This window comes from Pygocentrus nattereri, chromosome 20 (assembly GCF_015220715.1).
Source record: "Pygocentrus nattereri isolate fPygNat1 chromosome 20, fPygNat1.pri, whole genome shotgun sequence".
Classification (NCBI taxonomy): Eukaryota; Metazoa; Chordata; class Actinopteri; order Characiformes; family Serrasalmidae; genus Pygocentrus; species Pygocentrus nattereri.
In genome coordinates, this window is record NC_051230.1 from 13,124,540 (window position 1) to 13,142,650 (window position 18,111).

The 18,111-nt window shown below is 39.1% G+C and overlaps 2 protein-coding genes across 3 annotated transcripts in view; both read right to left on the reverse strand.

Annotated features, from left to right (window-relative positions):
• The window catches only part of fam172a (family with sequence similarity 172 member A), a 234,570-nt gene extending 223,898 nt beyond the window's left edge, over positions 1-10,672 (reverse strand). The window contains exons 1-3 of one of the 2 annotated variants that reach the window (XM_017691133.2): positions 10,588-10,672; positions 9,480-9,615; positions 9,172-9,273 (exon numbers count right to left, since the gene is read on the reverse strand). In XM_017691133.2, the coding sequence (XP_017546622.1) occupies positions 9,172-9,273; positions 9,480-9,579 (202 nt within the window). In that variant the 5' untranslated portion in view covers positions 9,580-9,615; positions 10,588-10,672. Of the gene's footprint in view, positions 1-9,171; positions 9,274-9,479; positions 9,616-9,881; positions 10,226-10,587 lie in introns of those variants that run through there. The other variant, XM_017691134.2, reaches the window with a different exon arrangement.
• A 609-nt stretch (positions 10,673-11,281) lies between these two features.
• Positions 11,282-18,111, reverse strand: part of kiaa0825 (KIAA0825 ortholog) — a 180,071-nt gene continuing 173,241 nt past the window's right edge. Inside the window, exon 20 of the mRNA XM_017691132.2 lies at positions 11,282-11,680. Within this exon, the coding sequence (XP_017546621.2) occupies positions 11,584-11,680 (97 nt within the window). The 3' untranslated portion in view covers positions 11,282-11,583. The remainder of the gene's footprint in view (positions 11,681-18,111) is intronic.

Sequence of the window (18,111 nt, forward strand, 5' to 3'; positions counted from 1 at the left end):
AGACTAATTAACACTATGTGTCCTGCTAGGTCCCCCATGGAGTACACACCTCAAGAAAAGTGCTTCATTGTTTCTCATTCATAGCTCATTGACATACAGAGAAATTTAGTCAAAAGCGATCCTAAACTTTCAAATGACACCATATGTGTGTTTTGTTAGTATAAAACAAGATTGTCTTGTATTATAACTTGATACTGATAAAAAGTTACTATTGTAAATGTATGTATGTTGACTGTTCTGTGAAAGAAAAAATGTCCTTTTTTGTCTGATGTTTGCCATATTTTATGACATTGAAGCAAGTACAAATTTATTATGAATACATAATACAAATCCAAAGTAAATGTAATTACACAATTACACTCACTGGCCACTTTATTAGGTACATAGGTATGTTCAATTGCTTGTTAACACAAATAGCTAATCAGCCAATCACATGGCCGCAACTCAATGCATTTAGGCATGTAAAGCTGGTCAAGACAGCTTGCTGAAGTACAAACTGAGCATCAGAATGGGGAAGAAAGGTGATTTAAGTGAACATGGCATGGTTGTTGGTGCCAGACGGGCTGGTCTGAGTATTTCAGAAACTGCTGATCTACTGGGATTTTCGCTCACAACCATCTCTAGGGTTTACAGAGAATGGCCTGAAACAGAGAAAATATCCAGTGAGCGGCAGTTGTGTGGACAAAAATGCCTTGTTGATGTGAGAGGTCAGAGGAGAATGGGCAGACTGGCTCGAGATGATAGAAAGGCAACAGTAACTCAAATAACCAACCAAAATCTCTGAGGAATGTTTCCAACACCTTGTTGAAAGTATGACACGAAAAATTAAGGCATTTCTGAAGGCAAAAGGGGGTCCAAACTTTTACTAGCATGGTGTACCTAATAAAGTGGCCAGTGAGTATGTAATTAATCACCACACTTATCAGCACCATCACACCAATCAGAACCATTGTAGGTAATTGAGCCGCTTACCACTGAGCCATTTTTCACTTCCAAAAAGTGTAGTACTAAAAACTAAACAGCAACAAATTACATATGAAATAAAATTAAACAGGCAACTATTTGCTGGGAAAAAAAAAAACAAGAATGGGAATGCAGCAACTTAAGTAAAGAAACAGTACCAAATCTGCTGACGCTGACCTAGAACATTCGCTCCATGCACACTTCTAGAATGTTTTACCCTGCCAAAGAATGTTCACAACTACTCATATAGTTCTAGATGTTATCTCCTATTTATACTGTCTAAAAATTATGTCCTCCCACAGAAAGTTCGAGACCATCCACACTGTTTAAAGATCTCACCTTTGACTCTGTTTTAGAATGTTATTCATTAGTTCATGCATGTCGATACATGTCATACACCTCCACTTACACTGTTCTAGAATGTTCTCCTCCTATTCACAATATCCACTTTTGGAGAACGTTCTACTCCATTCACATTGCTCTAAAATGTTTTACCTGATGCTGTCCTAGAATATTCACCCTCATTCAAACTCATCTAGAATGCCCTGCCCCATTTACACTCCTCTACAATTTTTCTCCTCCATTCATAAAGTTCTTCCTCATTCACACTGCTCTAGACAGTCCTCCTTCATTCATAGAGTAGTAGAATGTTCTCACATTCACACTGGTTCATTTGTTCTTCTAAGTATTCGAAATTGACAGCCAACATCAGAATGCTGGTGTTTGTTAGGCTATGTGCTCTGGCCTAAAATCAGTGAAACTAGCTGGAACCTTCAGTTGAGAACTCTGGGCCAGATTCATGTGCATCTTTCTCCCCTTCATGCAATTAAATGTGGTTGGCTGATGCCCCCCCATCTGGCAGGTACACGGCCCATGGATGGCTAATGCTGCTCCAGTCACCATTCCCGCGGCCTTCTGGGACGTCTGGCACGCCTGCTTCAGACAGCTGGTGCTGGAGGCCTTTCCTCACCCCTCTCTCACTCTCTCTGCCTCTGTACACCACCCACCTGAGAGCCCTTAGCGTGTGTTTGTGTGTGTGTGTGACTGAGCGTGTGTGTGGCTGGACCACCACAACTGTTCTCCTCCTACGAGAGGCCTTTGAGATGCTGGCTGGAGTAGAGGCCAGAGAACTTCACATACAATGACCTTTCTCCAGCTAAGCCAAGGCAGGACAATACGGTGAGCATCTGACTGAGCGCAGAGGTCACTAAACAGCTGCTGAATTGTTGTGGAGGCTTGGAGGTAAACAACTGCACTCTTAATAATAACTGATCACTGCTCCATTGTAGAAGAAATGTACCAAGGTAAGCATAAAGCACTATTTATTACAAAATTATGAATTGCAAAATGATTAGGTGATGATCAGGGCTCCATGCAGCAACACTTCTGGTATCCCAAAAAACAGTTCTTTAAAGAATCACTTTTGTAAATGAATGGAGTGAGAACAACCTTTTTCAACATTTAGACAATTACCACTTGAATTAAAACACTTTCCTAGAATGATGCATCCAACATATAAATATGCCTTTATTTTTAAGAGTTTTTTTTTTTTTTTACCAGATGAGGTACTGGAATTTAATTTATAAGTGAGTGCATTAACATAGTACAATTGGATTTCTGCAGTTATCTGATTATTCAAATGGTCATGTAAACATTCTCCTATTTCTTAGATTTTGAGTAAGGTCTGGAAATCAGATAACAAGGATTTTAGCTCAGTAATCAGATTTCTCAGTTCATATATACTTTTAAATATATTACATATATTCTCAGATTTCGTTTGGATTTCTCAGTCTGCACATGTGAAAACAGACCGCGGTACCGGAAATAAGCAAGCAGTGTTGCTGTGAGGTGGCAGCAAAACACTTTTGGAGCGATGCTGAAACCAACTACATGATTGACGAAATTAAGGATTTCAATTTTCATCCTCTTCTAGATGATGTATGTTCATGTTTTCAGGTAAAGCTACGCAATGTTAAAAAAAAAAAGCCACTGCATGAAGTGTTTCATTACGTTTACGTCACGTCAAGTTTACTGGCTGGTTGCAAAGCAGAAATCTGATTACTGTCTCACTCATGTAGACCCAGAGTTTTCCCATTATCTTATTACTAAAGCGCATGTTGATCGGATTACTGACAAAATCTAATTTTCTGCAGTTAGCGGATTATTAAGTGCATGCAAACGCACTTAGTCATCTGGCTTTGCTGATTTGTACGAGACAAATTTTTGATGATGCTGCTGTGCATATTAAGATTAACAGAGTGTCACATCAAAAAGGGATAACTTTCTGGAGAACACAGTTACAGAGCCAATCCTTAATTTCACAATCATTAGAAATGCAAAACACTTTTAGAAGTTCAGTAAAAGTATTACATCCACTTGTGAGACAATGCACAAACTTCAAAGCAAAGCAAGTGGTGTGTAATACTTCTAAAAACTGTGTGCTTGAGAGATAGGCCCATCTATCCTTGTGTTGACACTAGCAGATAATGAAGCCCCAAACAGTGTTAAATCTAATTGTGACCTCTCTGATTGCAAATGCACAAAGCTAAAATACTCAAAGCATACACACTTAACCCAAACAGCCCAAGGGCCTCATACTTTCTCAATTACCCCAGCAAGGCAAAAAGAAAAAGAGAGAGAAAAACATCTTTGAAGAGAAATGACTGCATAAGCATTTTTATGCGACTGTTTTCAAAGCCCTGCACTTTTGCATGGTTAGCAAGCAATAAATCCAACACAGCTAACTCAATAAGTATTACTGTATTTGCCTTCATCGTTATCTGTTCAACACCATGTAGCACTAAAAGGTTGCTCATCAAGATGGGACACTGAAATTATGCTCCTCCGCTCCTCCTGCAAATTTCTTTACTTTTTTTTTTTCTTTGAGTATAGTGATGAAGTAACACACACACACACACACACACACACACATATATATATATATATATATATATATATATATATATATGGTTTCCTCCTTTCTTTGCAGCCTACCATTTACTCATTTTACAATAAAAGTGAAGCCATCAGAGAATAAAATATGACATAATATGGAATTATGCAGTATATTATATATTTTTTAAATAAAAGTACACAATATGGTGGTGGGATAGGATGAATCAATTGGGGGAGAATGGAGGGGGACTTTTCGTTGTATTTGACATTTCAGATTATGTCTATGTTTATCCCATGTGTTAAAATAAATAATTTAATTACTGGGAAAAATAATCAACTTTATTTTTTTGTTCAAGCAACTTCATGAGGTGCTTTCCAACAGGTCTGAAGACATTCTGCATATGCTGAGACTTTGTTGGCTGCTACTACTGAACTACTTTTTGCAAGGGTGTTTAAAAAATGAAATCTGAAATATTCATTTTGAAAATAAATTCACACATAGGCATGAAAACACACACACACACACACACACGGAGATTCACTTGAAAGAGGCCCTGAATGTTCTGTAATAACAATATATAATAATATATATATACACACATATACACACATACACACAAAGAGAGAGACATAGAAGGAGTACATGGTGGCACACAGCACACAAAGGAAGAAGTATCTTGCAGAAATCAATTATGCATTCGCAGAGGGGTGAAGCAAAACGCTAGGAAGAGCAGTGCCTAACAGAAGGAAGAGAAGGATCTAATGAAAGCCTGCGTGCAATGGAGGTTCAGCTCCATCGCCCTCACATCACAGGCTCTCTGAGGAATATGCCTCCTCAACTTTTTCCCCTATGCTTTTTTTCATCCTTGCGTAATTAGCATGCTGTTCTCAATTTTTTAGCTTAATTAGGTGTACATAACCTTGGATTTCCAGTAATGAACAAGCTGAAGGCTAACTGTGATGAAGCCATCATACAGCGCGATTCCAAAAAACCTCTCTCCCTCTTGCAGATGCATATGTATTTTATAGGTTGGTTCATTAGATCATAAAAATTCTAAGAAAAGTCTCAAATTAGCACTCAGGGCTAAATGAAGGCTGTTGACCTTGGTGAAGGTGCTTTCATTTGCGGTAGCCATATTATGACGTCTCATAAACAGAGAGTGAATGGGTAAAATAAATAAATAAATGGGTGTATCTTTTCAGAAACTGAAATAAAGCATTCAAGGCAGCGACAGGAGCCTTTTAGAGCGAGCAGCAAGGTTATGCAAATGTGGCCGTCAAGCGGAGTGCAAGGCTGAGTAAGCCACTGACAGCCCATGGCATGCACAACTTGTCCATTCAGCTGCCAGTGACTCAGGAGACTCTCAAAACAGACAGCACTATCACAGCCAAAATCCCACCGTCAACAGCCAACTCGCGCTCCATTTCATCTTATAGCGTTCAGTAGACGGGAAACTTTCACTTCGTCTATCTTCCATATAGCCTTCTGATAGATTGAGGCTTTGTGTCATATACAATAGCAAAAAGGCAAAAATAGTATGATCTTTAACCATAAGACATTTCTATATGGTTTCATCCCAGGTTGGACCTCATTCACAGAGCTCAGTGAGAACAGTATGCTTTTGTTTCCCACTGCAAAAAGGCTAGCAAGGCTGCATCAACAGCCAAAGCTACATAATTCAGCTATTGCTGCATCTATATTAACTACTGCCAGTCATAATAGTTCTTGTTCCATAACACTTTTTATTGAGAGCTCTGCCACGCTTTCACACACAGTAATTAGCATGTTTACTAAAGCTTGTGAGTTATGTAAACAAACCGCTGCTTTCAAAAGTCAGAGAATTCAGTGTCTATGAAAAGGCTCCTTTCATATTATCGACTCAAGAGCCAAATGTTAAATGAATCAAATCCAAACAAAGCAAACAGAGAGAGCCCTTCAGTGAAAAAATGAATCTCTGCTGGCCCCATAGAGTGGGTTCATTTTGACACAATAGCATGAACATCGCATAATATCTCTCACTTGTACTGCCTTAAGTACCTGGACAACTTAGACTTTACCCTTCACAGTACCATATCATGTAGAGCCACTCTAGAGTATGAGTCTACTACAACAAAGTTTTGTCTTTGTGGGCAAAGTACATTTGGTTGAAAAGACAAATCAGTCTACAAATAAAGAAGGAAGGTAGGTTTCAAATTGAGATTTTTAAAAAGCATTTTTAGAATATTACACTTAACTGTGTTACTAAAATACACTCTTCTGTTATCTATAGTGTAAAAAACATACTCTCATTGGGTGAGGAAGTGTGCATAGGGTAACTTTCTTGTGGGCCAAATCAAACATCCTCACTGACAACTTTGGACTACAATTTGGGCAGATTAAAGAAGAAAATGCTCTGAAGTACTCTACAATTAACTATTCAAAATTATTTTTACAAAAGCAGACTACATCCACAAAAATGCACACTGTTTCTGCATTTTTGTATCAGGGCTCATTAGGGATGAACAAATTCAGAAAAATTAAAAACTGCGTTGGGACAGAGGCAACAAAATGCCACACACACACACACACACACACACTTTCTAAGCCGATTATCCTTTTTGGTCACAAGCATGGCTTGTGCTGGAGGCTATATCAGCAGTCACTGGGCAAAAGGTAGGATACACTCTGGACAGGTTGCTAGTCAGTCGCAGGGTAGACACACAGACATATATATTCACACACTCACTCAATCCTATGGGCAATTTAGCATGGCCAACTGGCCAGACAGCATGTCTTTGGACTGTGGGAGGAAACCACAGCACCTGCAGGAAACCCATGCAAACGAGGGGAGAACACACAAACTCCACGCAGAAAGGACACCTGGGAACCACACCAAGGCTCTTCAAGCTGTAAGGCGACAGTGCTACCCTCTGTACCACCATGCTGCCCAGCTAGAAAAGTAAGTGGTGCTAATATAAAAACTTACTCACATGGCTGGCTAAGAATAAATAAATAAATAAATATATACACACCAGCATTTTAGAGAGGCAGAGTCTCTCAGAAGCAAAGATGGGCAGAAGTTCACCAATTTGCAAAAAATTGCATCAAAAACGTGTGGAACAATTTCAAAAAACGTTTTTTTAACTTAAGATTATGATGACTTTGGTTATACCACCATTTACAGGACATTATATCATCAAAAGAATCTGTAAAAATCCCTATACGGAAGGAAGAAGTACGGTCAATATTGATTGTTCATGATCGTTGGGCCAAGCAAACAAGTGCACAGTTCAAAGCCCTGCATCTCTGATGGTGTGGGATTGTATTAGTGCAGAATGTGGATGGTGTGGGCAGAATACACATCTAGAAAGGCATTATCAATGCAGAACAGTGTATAGAGGTTTTAGAACAATATATGCTCCCATCCAGACAACGTCTCTTTCAAGGAAGGCCTTGAATATTTCAGCAAAACAATCCTATACCACATATTGCATCCATCACAACAGCATGGCTTCACAGAAGAAGAATCTGAGTGTTGAACCAGCCTGCCTGCAGTCCAGATCTTTCACCATTACAAAAACATATGGTGCATCATGAAACAAAATTACCCAGGACTATTGAGCAGCTAGAATCCTACATCAGACAAGAATGAGACAACATTCCTCTCCCAACACGCCAGCAATTTGTCTCCTCACTTCCCAAACGTTTACAGACTGCTGTTAAAAGGAGAGGTGAGGCTACACAATGGTAGAGTTGGGACGCTGTGTAAAATGTGAATAAATGGAAATAAAAAAAGCTTGTAGCTTGAAGCCTGAATGTATTGTGTCTGAATACCAGTAAGTTGTGGTTGTAATGTCACAACATAGGCAGGTTTGGTTGCCTCTGATTGGTCTAACTCATCTACAGGCAATGGGCTACCACTGCAGTAAGAGCTACAACCCAACTGTCCATTTCAATGCTGGCTTTAACATGCTCCCGTCCACTCGGCATCCCCACTTTCCCAAAGGACAATACCTGATACCATCTTTAAGGACTGTTACATAACTCTAGGAGAGGTGAGCCAGCAAGAGCAAAGTCGTGGATTTGAATCCCAGGACTGCCTGGGTACAACCTAGCTATGCGCACCCTGTAGGATCAATAAAGTACATAACACTAATATAGCAACAATAAACACAAGTGCCAACTTCTACAGCAGAACTTGCATGAAAAAAAAAATCACTGCAATCTGATGCATTTCCTTTTTTAATCTCAAAAAATGGCAGACAAAACCTGCTTATAGGTCACACAAATAAAGCACTTTAAAATGCTTACTATTTCAAAACCATAGCATCTGATTTGTCCAAACTTAAAAAAAAAGTGGCAAACTACACCATCTGTTATACAGGACAGCTGACAGCAAGCAAATAAAATAAATTAAAGCAGGACACAATAGTTCTACACCAAAACTTAAAAAAATACAAAGCAATTACTTAAAAAACTGTTCTGCATTACAAAGTTTGGCTGGCTCGCTAAGGCTACCCTAGCCGAGGGCTCTTCACTGTCCCCTCAACCCCTTGTGCTGCATGTGATCAACTTATTAAACAAGCATGTGATGCACTTCCAAGTGAAGAGTCAAAGCTGGTAAAGTCTTCAGCAAGTTCATTAAAAAAAAAAAAAAAAAAAGTATTTAAACATGACCCGACAACCCAACTCTCAGACAGCATGTTTTAAAGGAAAAGCGGTTTTTCAATCTGCCACACCTATAGTTTATCGTTTCAAATATGGTTATTGTTGCATCCTGTGTTTGGATGTTCCCTTTTCTCTCCCTTTCCGTCCAAGTGTTCTCGGGTGGACCTTGTTGCTGCGTGACTTCACATTTTGGTTTTCCCGGCGTGTGGTTGGCTGTTCCTGTTGGTGCCGGTTATAAAAAGCCTTTGATGTCTGAGCAATATGGAACATTTTGTTTAGTTATATCTCTTTATGTTATTTGTTTGTTGTTTTAGGCCTTGGGTCTCCCTGAAGTTATGTTTCCTTTGTTTTGTTTTTTGTTTCAGTGGCTTGTTGAGAATGAGTTCGATGACAGAATGACAGTGCAAAGCATCGAATAAACTGTCAAAGCCGTATTTGATATTCTTAATATTTCTTATTTAGTTTTGTTTTGGTCTGGCATCTGGGTGGACAGTCTTGTTTCTTTTTTGTGCGTCTTACCCCTAGGAGACGTAACAGTTATGGGGGAAAAAAAAGCTGTTGCCTTAAAACATGTATAACAGAAGCTGCAGCAGATCGAGGTTAGGTTGAAAAATGCAGGACTGTTTCAATCGGAAAGAGCCGGAGAAATTAAATGAGGATCTTACGTTCATTAAAAGTGTATTCAAACTCCTCCAAAGTCTTGGGAAAGATGAGGGGAGGTTCGTCCTTCTTCATTAGCTCGTCTAAATCTATCCTGGATAACAAATCTGAATAAAAACACAAAAAGGCATAATGTCTCAGGTCAAACATTTTAGATGTGTACATGTGACCAGGCTGCAAATGCACAAAGCTGGATTTCTTTAAATGAGTATTCATGTAACCTGTACACTTATAGTTATATGTGACTAGGCTGCAAATGCATATATTTGAACTTTGTCTAAATGAACATGCATGTAACTTGTACATGGATTACCTTTTAGTGCAGTAGTTTTCTCCTTTTCCTCTTGTGCCAACAGCTGTGCCATAGTTATCCACACAATATAAAATATAAAAATGTCAGCTCTGACAAGCATGGGCCCTTCGCTTTATAGACCTCACAGTGGACTAGCCTGCATACAGAAAAGACAAATAAAATTTTAAGGGATTTAGACTGGGGGAAAGCAGCTTTATGGATTTGGACAAGTAGAACCTATTATTACTAAATGAACAAGACATATACAGTAGTTGTACAATGCTGAAAACTGATATGTAAGACAACAGGCATGTTGAAATTCATGACAAAACTCCATCCTGTGACACAGGTTTCTAATTATAACAGCCTTTTCTCACACTGCAGTTAAGGCTAGTCTGCAGTCTGAGTATAATGTTCACTTACACTATCACTGTCCTTTACTGCTCCACAGTGACACGGCTGGAGTCATTAGCCTTAGCATCGCACGCTCAAGAAAAGCATTAAAACAAAATATTTGCAGAAACACATATTTGTGTCTTTGCTGTCATAACGTCTTACTAATAGCAGTTAAGTTCCTAGTTCTCAGCTTATACATTTTCGTGTCTGGCAGTTGTGTTTATTCAGAAACCTTTGCTGCTTTTTGTTTTTACTGCTATAAATAAAAGCATGTATCCTATCTCAAGTCTGAGGGTAACTGTGCAGTAACTAGCTAGCCAGTTAGCGACTACAAAGCAAGCAGAGCTATGGTGAGCCATGTAGCCTGCTGTGGATGAGGCGACATGTCTATCCACACATATTTCTGCAAAATTATAAAATAATGCCCCTCTTTGCAAAATGTTCGGAGCAAAAACAAGCAGTCCCAGTCAAAATAACAAAAAGGCAGGGACTTTCTCCAGCTAATGAGCTAACTAGCTAGCTAGCTACCATCATTGTCAAATCACTCCATGGAGTCCAGCCAGTGTTTTTAATCGGTGATTCGTGTCATTGTTGGTAAACAGTGTGCACCCTGAACAAACAAGTCAAGCGCTCTCTTGCAGAAACGATGCCCAAACCCCACCAGAGAGAAACGCTCGGCGGTGGGCAGCTATACATGTACATATTCCTAACGTTTTCGCTTTCGTTCACGTACCATATCAGCAGTGGGGAGGTTTCTCTCACACTCACTCCTCACTTCACATACAGCCGCGACGGAAACGGAAACCCCGAGCTCCGTCTCAAACGCCTCTTTACTCTCTGCATAGTGCACTATGTAGGGTGCTAAATAAAGTCTCATGCGTCGTAGTCTATCTGTGTTCTACAACCAAATAGTGCCCTACATGTCGGTTAGAGTCATCTGACGTTTGGAACGCAGCCAAACTGACCGACTACTTTCCCTTTGTTGCTGATACAGTGGAGTAACTGCGTGAGAAAGTAGTATTTATATGCCTTATTTTAATTTTATATATATATATATATATATATATATATATATATATATATAGTCAGTGATAAAGAGGAGAGGTTTGATTCTCACTGTAGAGCTGTAGAGAAACCTTTTGTAGAAAGTGACGTAGGCATTACATATAAAACCTCAAAAGTGTAAATAAAATGCCAATATCTCAGTTCATATCAAACAACTGGTTCCTACACAAAGTTGCAAAGTTTCTCTACAGTGAGAATCAAACTTCTCTTCATTACAGCTCACTGACTGAACCGTGCAAAAATTCTGAAAAATCAGTGGCATTCCCCTTTCATTTGATGAGCAGAGTTTCATGAAAACTACAATAAAACAATCCCCATACGAGGCCACAATAGGTGACAATTCTTACATTACAAACTGCAAATGCTTTTCATCAGAGTTTATTTAAAAGATGATGTATAGTTGAAAGAGGAAAGGGAGAGAAATACAAAACAAACAAGCAGAAAAAAATATAAGAAACAAAGCTTATCTGCCTTTGCTACAGCTAAGCTATTTACATTTATTTACACGTACATCAGATATTTAGCTTTAAAAAGTCATAAAGTGAGTTTAATCAGGAATCAAAACAATTTTCATAATATGTCCTGCACTGAGCAGTTCATAAAAATGCAAAGCTACATATGCTGCTGCAAATGTCCAACATACAGAGACTATTTAACAACTGTTCTAAGATTCAGGAGCTCTGTTTAAAAATGTTTTCTTTAAATGATCCACTAAAATCTTCTCTTCATCCTCAAGTGGTGCAGCATCCTGCATCTCCCATCTGCAACACACAAACACACAGAAAGACAGAAACAGAGCATATTAGATTACTAAGAAGCAACAAGCTCTTCATTCATATTTAATTCTCACTTGGAATATGCAGTACTGTGCAAAGGTCAGAGACCATCCTTCATTTATTTCCAGACAAAATGTCCATTAAATACAAGTTATTCAACTCTGACCAGATTAGATATAAAATAATCAAGCTGCACAAGGAGTCAAAGGAACAAGAAAGGAAAATAAGCAGAATTTCTGTGCTCTGTGCAAGAGCTGATTGACCGCTAAAACTATCTCTATTAAACAATCAGGGCTTAATGCTGCCTTTATTCACAGACAGGAAGAAAAAAAACAAGCTCCACTATTTAGCTCCTGATTTAGATCTGAAAATAATCCACACGTGTTTCTGTCCATCTTTCCTTTTCTGTGAGAAGACAACACTATGAGTCTGAAAAGCTGTCAAGAAGCTGTTTCTGTGAAAAGTAAATAGACAAAAATGTAGCAAATTTACAAACCAAATAATGAAGCTGCGGTTGTTCTTAGAACAATGGACTGACCACCCCAGAGTCTAGACATCACTGAAAGTGGGGGATTACTTGGATTGTGAGAGCCAAAAAAGTCCAACCATCTTCTAAGAATGAACTTTGAAGGTGTGGAAAGATATCTCTGAAGATTTCGTGGAAAAGATGAAATAAGTCTTGTGAAATGTATGGAAGCTGTAATAAAGGCAAAGAGACATTAAACACTAAATAAATAAATAAGTTATTCAGGCTTCTGTTTTCTATTTAATGTTGTCTGCTTTTTTCTGACCTCACAAAATGAATAACTTGTCCTTAATAGCTATTTTGAATATGCCAATATTTCAATTAAATAAATAAAGGGTGGTCTCTGACTTTTGCACAGTACTGTAATAACCCATCAATCAATAAACGCATCAATAATAATCATTACAGTATAGGAACTTTTTACAGCTCACTTAATCAGTGATCATCAGTTATCTTCCCTAACATTTTTTTGTTGGACCTTGTACATTATTTTACACTAATGACAGTAAATATCAGTTTACATTAGTCCACAAAGTTGACAAACAGCAGCAAAAGATAAGTAAATGACATGCTCTTTTTTAAACACATGGGGAGGCCCATGCTTTTTTCTCTTTATTTGTGCATTGGGGCCCACAAAATCCTAGTCGTGTCACCAGTTGCACTACACATGATAATCAGATCCTACATGCTATAAGGGCACAGTTTACAGTACATTGCATTCTATACAACTACACTGTATGTTGTCATTCCAGTTCCATTTTATGGTAGAATAATTGGATTTTCTAAACTCTGTATGTTTTTTTTATGTGTACCCTCCATCTAGTGTCCTAGAGGATGTATGGACTCCATATATTCGATGAGAAGGCATGGCCTATCATTCGATGCAGTGCATGCATACAAAAGCAGGCTGCCCCCAGTGTAGGTGCGCTTTGATGGAGCTTCTGCCTTGGTCATTATGTATCTGTCTGGATCAGACAAGGCTCTTTTTTTCTTTGCATGGCCAGCACTGTCAATCTGGTAATTACAGGCTATATGGGGAGGATTTGTTTATGTAAATATGTGTGTTTGATGCATGGGGGCTTCTCTCGCCTGTCTGCTCTCAGAGCTGTGTCTCTTTCTCCCTGTCACAGGCCCTTTAACAGAGCCACTGGGCCTGAACCTGACAGCAACAGCTCTCCTCTCAGCGTGTGTGTGTGTCTTGTTCTCTCTTTCTCACATCTTTCCCATAGCATCACATTTCAGTATTGCCTTGGTGGATATGGACCATAGGGATCAAGTGCATGGCCCTAATACACCAACACATACACATACATTTTAACAATGGCAGTCATAAAGAATCACTGAGACATTTTTGATGCAATGATTACTAATGAATATCTAAAACAAATAAATAAATAAACAACTAAGAGTGTGTTTCAGCACTGTAACTTTAAGATTGTAGCTTCCCATTGTCCCACGCATTCTTCACTGCTGTCTACACACCTTTCACAGTGGTTGAATCCATCAGTGGAAAGGCACACACACACACACACGTTATACATATATATGTGTGTGTGTGTGTGTGTATATATATATATATATATATATATATATATATATATATATATATATATATATGTATGTATGTATATAGCAGTGTAGATTTACTGTACTCTGAAAACAACTAAACACACAGCCATTAATGTCTAAATAGCTGGCAACACAACTGAGAACTGAGTGCACCTCACACTGAGCATGTTCAAATTTTGCTCAAAGCATCAATATTTTGTGTGACCTACATTATTATCTAGCACTGCCTTAACCCTCTTGGGGAATTCACCAGATCTGCACAGGTTGCTACTGGAATCCTCTTCCACTCCTCCATGATGACATCACGGAGCAGGTGGATGTTAGACACCTTGTGCTCCCCTCCTCCTTCCGCTTGAGGATGCCCCACAGGTGCTCAATTGGGTTTAGCTCTGGAGACATACTTGGCCAGTCCATCACCTTTACCTTCAGCAAGGCAGTTGTCATCTTGGAGGTGTGTCTGTGGTCGTTATCAAGTTGGAAAACCACCATGCGGCGCAGTTTCCGAAGGGAGGGGCTCATGCTCTGCTTTAGAATGTCACAGTACATGGTGGAGTTCACATTTCCCTCAATGATCCGCAGCTCCCCAGTGCCGGCAGCACTCATGCAGCTCCAGACCATGATGCTACCACCACCATGCTTGACTGTAGGCAAGAGACAGTTGTCTTGGCATTCCTCACCAGGGTGCCACCACTCATGCTGGACACCATCTGAGCCAAACAAGTTTATGTTGGTCTCGTCAAACCACAGGACATGGTTCCAGTAATCCATATTCTTGGGCTGCCTGTCTTCAGCAAACTGTTTCTGGGCATTCTTATGCATCAGCCTCAGAAGAGGCTTCCTTCTGGGATGATGGCCATGCAGAACAAGTCGATGCATCGTGTAGCATATGGTCTGTGCACTGACAGGCTGACCTCCCACTACTTTAACCTCTGCAGCAATGCTGGTAGAACTCATGCACCAATTTTCTGAAGCCAACCTCTGTATATGAAGCAGAACACGTGGACTCAACTTCTTTGGTCGAACCTGATGAGGCCTGTTCGGAGTGGAACCTGTCCTGGAAAACCGCTGTATGACCTTGGCCACCGTGCTATAGCTCAGTTTCAGGGTGTTAGCAATCTTCTTATAGCCTGGGCCATCTTTGCGGACAATTTTATTTCTCACATCCTCAGAAAGTTCTTTGCCATGAAGGGCCATGTTGAAGTATAGTGTTTTCCCATGAAAAGATATAATACAATATCTGCAGAAACGTAAGAAGTGTACTCACTTTTGTGAGATACTGTATGTATGTATGTATATATACACACACACTCATATATGTACATATACATACTTACATTCACACACACATATAAAAGCACACAATAAAGCATGCACAGACAATCACTCATACAAATGCACATGTATATATGCACACCAGCCCCACCACACACACACACACACACATATATACTCACATAAGCAATTCTCATTCACACAAACACACAGCCCAGGAATAAAGACTCGGATAGTTTCAGTCTCTCATCCACAGTCAGTCATTACTTCTGAGCAACAAACAAATAACAAATAATAGAGAACACGAGGAAAACACAATCTTTACAAATGTCAGCAACGTGCTGAAGCCAGCGCAGCGACAGTGTGGGGTGGGGTAGAGTGTGTGTAGCAGGAGGAAGAGAAGACGCCGAAGCTTTTTTCAATGTTTAATTTTCAAATAGGATTAAGCAGAATGACATTTAGCTGAAGGTTAGCGGGCCCGCTCGCGCTGCCATTGTCTCATCTGATATTGATATTCAGCCGGCGGTCCGGAGCTTGTCAGTGGGACAAACACGCTTGATGAATGAGAAGGCCAGCAACAGGAAGGTGTTAAGTACAAATTTGAAATGGTGGGGGTGCTGGAGGTGGGTTCTGGCAGTAAACACTTTACTAAGAACTGTATCTGTCGATGTTACACATCACATCTTTAACTCCTAGACACTACAGATGTGGCTATAAAGCAAGGTACAGTTTCATATTCAGTTGAGTTCATTTAAATACATAGTGCAAATTCTAAATTTTCAGTTGATATTATGGGTTGAATTTCTTTTTTGCCTGTTCAGTCTTGTTTTGACAGAAAGAAAAAAAAAAACTTCCATTGCATTTTTGCCATTTTTTTCATGCAGACTTGAACCTGTCGATAAGAATGAAAATCAAATATAAATATAATTCAGTGTGTAACTACCTAATTAATCAAGTAACTACACAATTTGAATAATAAAACAGATTGGATAACTTTTAAGGGTCAAACAGTTTATTCATGTATATCTACATAATCAGGTTATCCATTTTGTTGAAATGGAATAAAATGTCCTTTAGTGGTCACTCAAATGTACAGTACTTTTCTAGTACTGCTTAGTATGATAAGTGGAATATGTTCTTGTGGTGCTCAGTGAAATGCAGCAGAAGATGAATTTGGAGCCTTCAGTCTTTTTAATGTTTCCTGACAAATACACAGTGTCAGCCCAGCAATTTCACTGGCTTTTCTGTCTTAATAAGCCCAGTCTGATGTGCCCTTTCAGTCTTATCGCCCCGCTCATTTTTCATGCATTAATTCCATTCTCGCTGACTCTGCTTTTTTCTCTGCATATAGAGCAGGCTACATGCATTAGGACTCATATATTTACCAAATGTATACTATCCACCAGAAATCCGCACGAATGACACCATCCAGATGCATTCGGACGCAGACCTCGCAGGTTGGCCGACGTCTGCATGTAACCATGTGCTTTTCTCTAAGCAAAATATATACAGCGCATAGCTGAATAGACAAACAGGCACAACCGGGCCTACGTGTAATATCAACACATGTATTATCAACACAGCTGTCCTGTTGCGTTCCTCAGTGATAGGTCAGATTTTACATTCGGGCAGTGCACCCGAAAGTCATCCAATCTCCAAACCATCTATCTTCGCAGTAGGATCCGAGCCACTGGCTGCCCATGAGGTCAAGCTTAAAGAGCAGCCAGGGAGATGTTCTCCAGCATTACACACTGTACCCATCGTGTTAAATTCATCTCCAGTCCAGCCTAGGCTAAAGTAACAGTTTAACACAGTACTAGCCAAACCCCATGTAGCTGATCAGCCAAGTTTGATGTCTGAAGTTTGCTTCTCTCATTTGGCACTGGAACTATGAGGCTTATCTAGATAATATTTAATAGAACATTTTGCATCATGCAAACTCCTTGCCTAAATCACAGTGCACCATGTTGTCAAGTAATCTCAAATAGACTTGCTTATGAGGTATCTGTCATTATATGACATATTGCTATCTACAAAAATGAAGAAAAGTATAGAAGAATTCAGGCTCCAAGATGTCAACTGCTATTTTTAGCTATATGGCTATGCATACTAATGTCCATCTGTATAGAAAACAGCATGTCATCCAGTGTCAGAAACCACATAATATACCTGTGATTACTTACCAAGTCAATACAAATTGAGACAAGTGTGGGATTTAAAGAATTGCAGTTTGCAAAATTTGTCAGTCACACTCAAGCAGTGACAAACATTGACAATTACAACAAGACCTGCAGTTTGGGCCACAATTGTCAAAACTCACTTCTAGAATAATGCTAATTCATGGTAGCATCCCTTTTGGAATCTAGTAGTATATTAGCATTAAGATAACTGGAATGCACATGAAAATATTTGGGTTCTAGATTAAACACATCTGAAGCTTGAAAAAGACATCCCATGGTGATTTGAAGCTTGTAACTAATGTATTAGCATTTTTTAATCTTATTTTATCCAGTTGGAAATCGAAACATGGTTGGTTGATTTCACTGTCAATTCCCAATTATGTTCAAAGGTAATCTAATGTGTAAGTCCTTAAGAGCAGCTCCTGAAGTCCTAACCAATGGGAGAGCTGTATCTACCAAAACATTACAGAGAAAAAAAAAATATACTGATGTCAAGTTTTCTGTCTTAGACTAATTTAAGTCCCATAGTTACAACCAAAACTTAAGAATGAAACAAGAATAGTAGACTTGCAGAGTTTAAATACAAACATGATTCTACTGAATAAAACTGAACTTAAAATTATAGAAATACATTTTTTTAGTTCCCAGGAATCATTAGGTCTTCTCTGAAGGCTTAGAAGGCAACAAAAAGTCTCCTCTGTTAATCAGGTGGCTAGAAGCTTACATTATTTTTAGCTACTTAAGCTCCAGTGCAAATCAAAAGAAACTAACTTCAGGCATCAAACGCATCTTGGCTGATCAACCCACGTTTTTCAACTGTCAGCATATGATTTTTGGTCAAACTATCGCTTTAAAACCAAGGCTCCCAT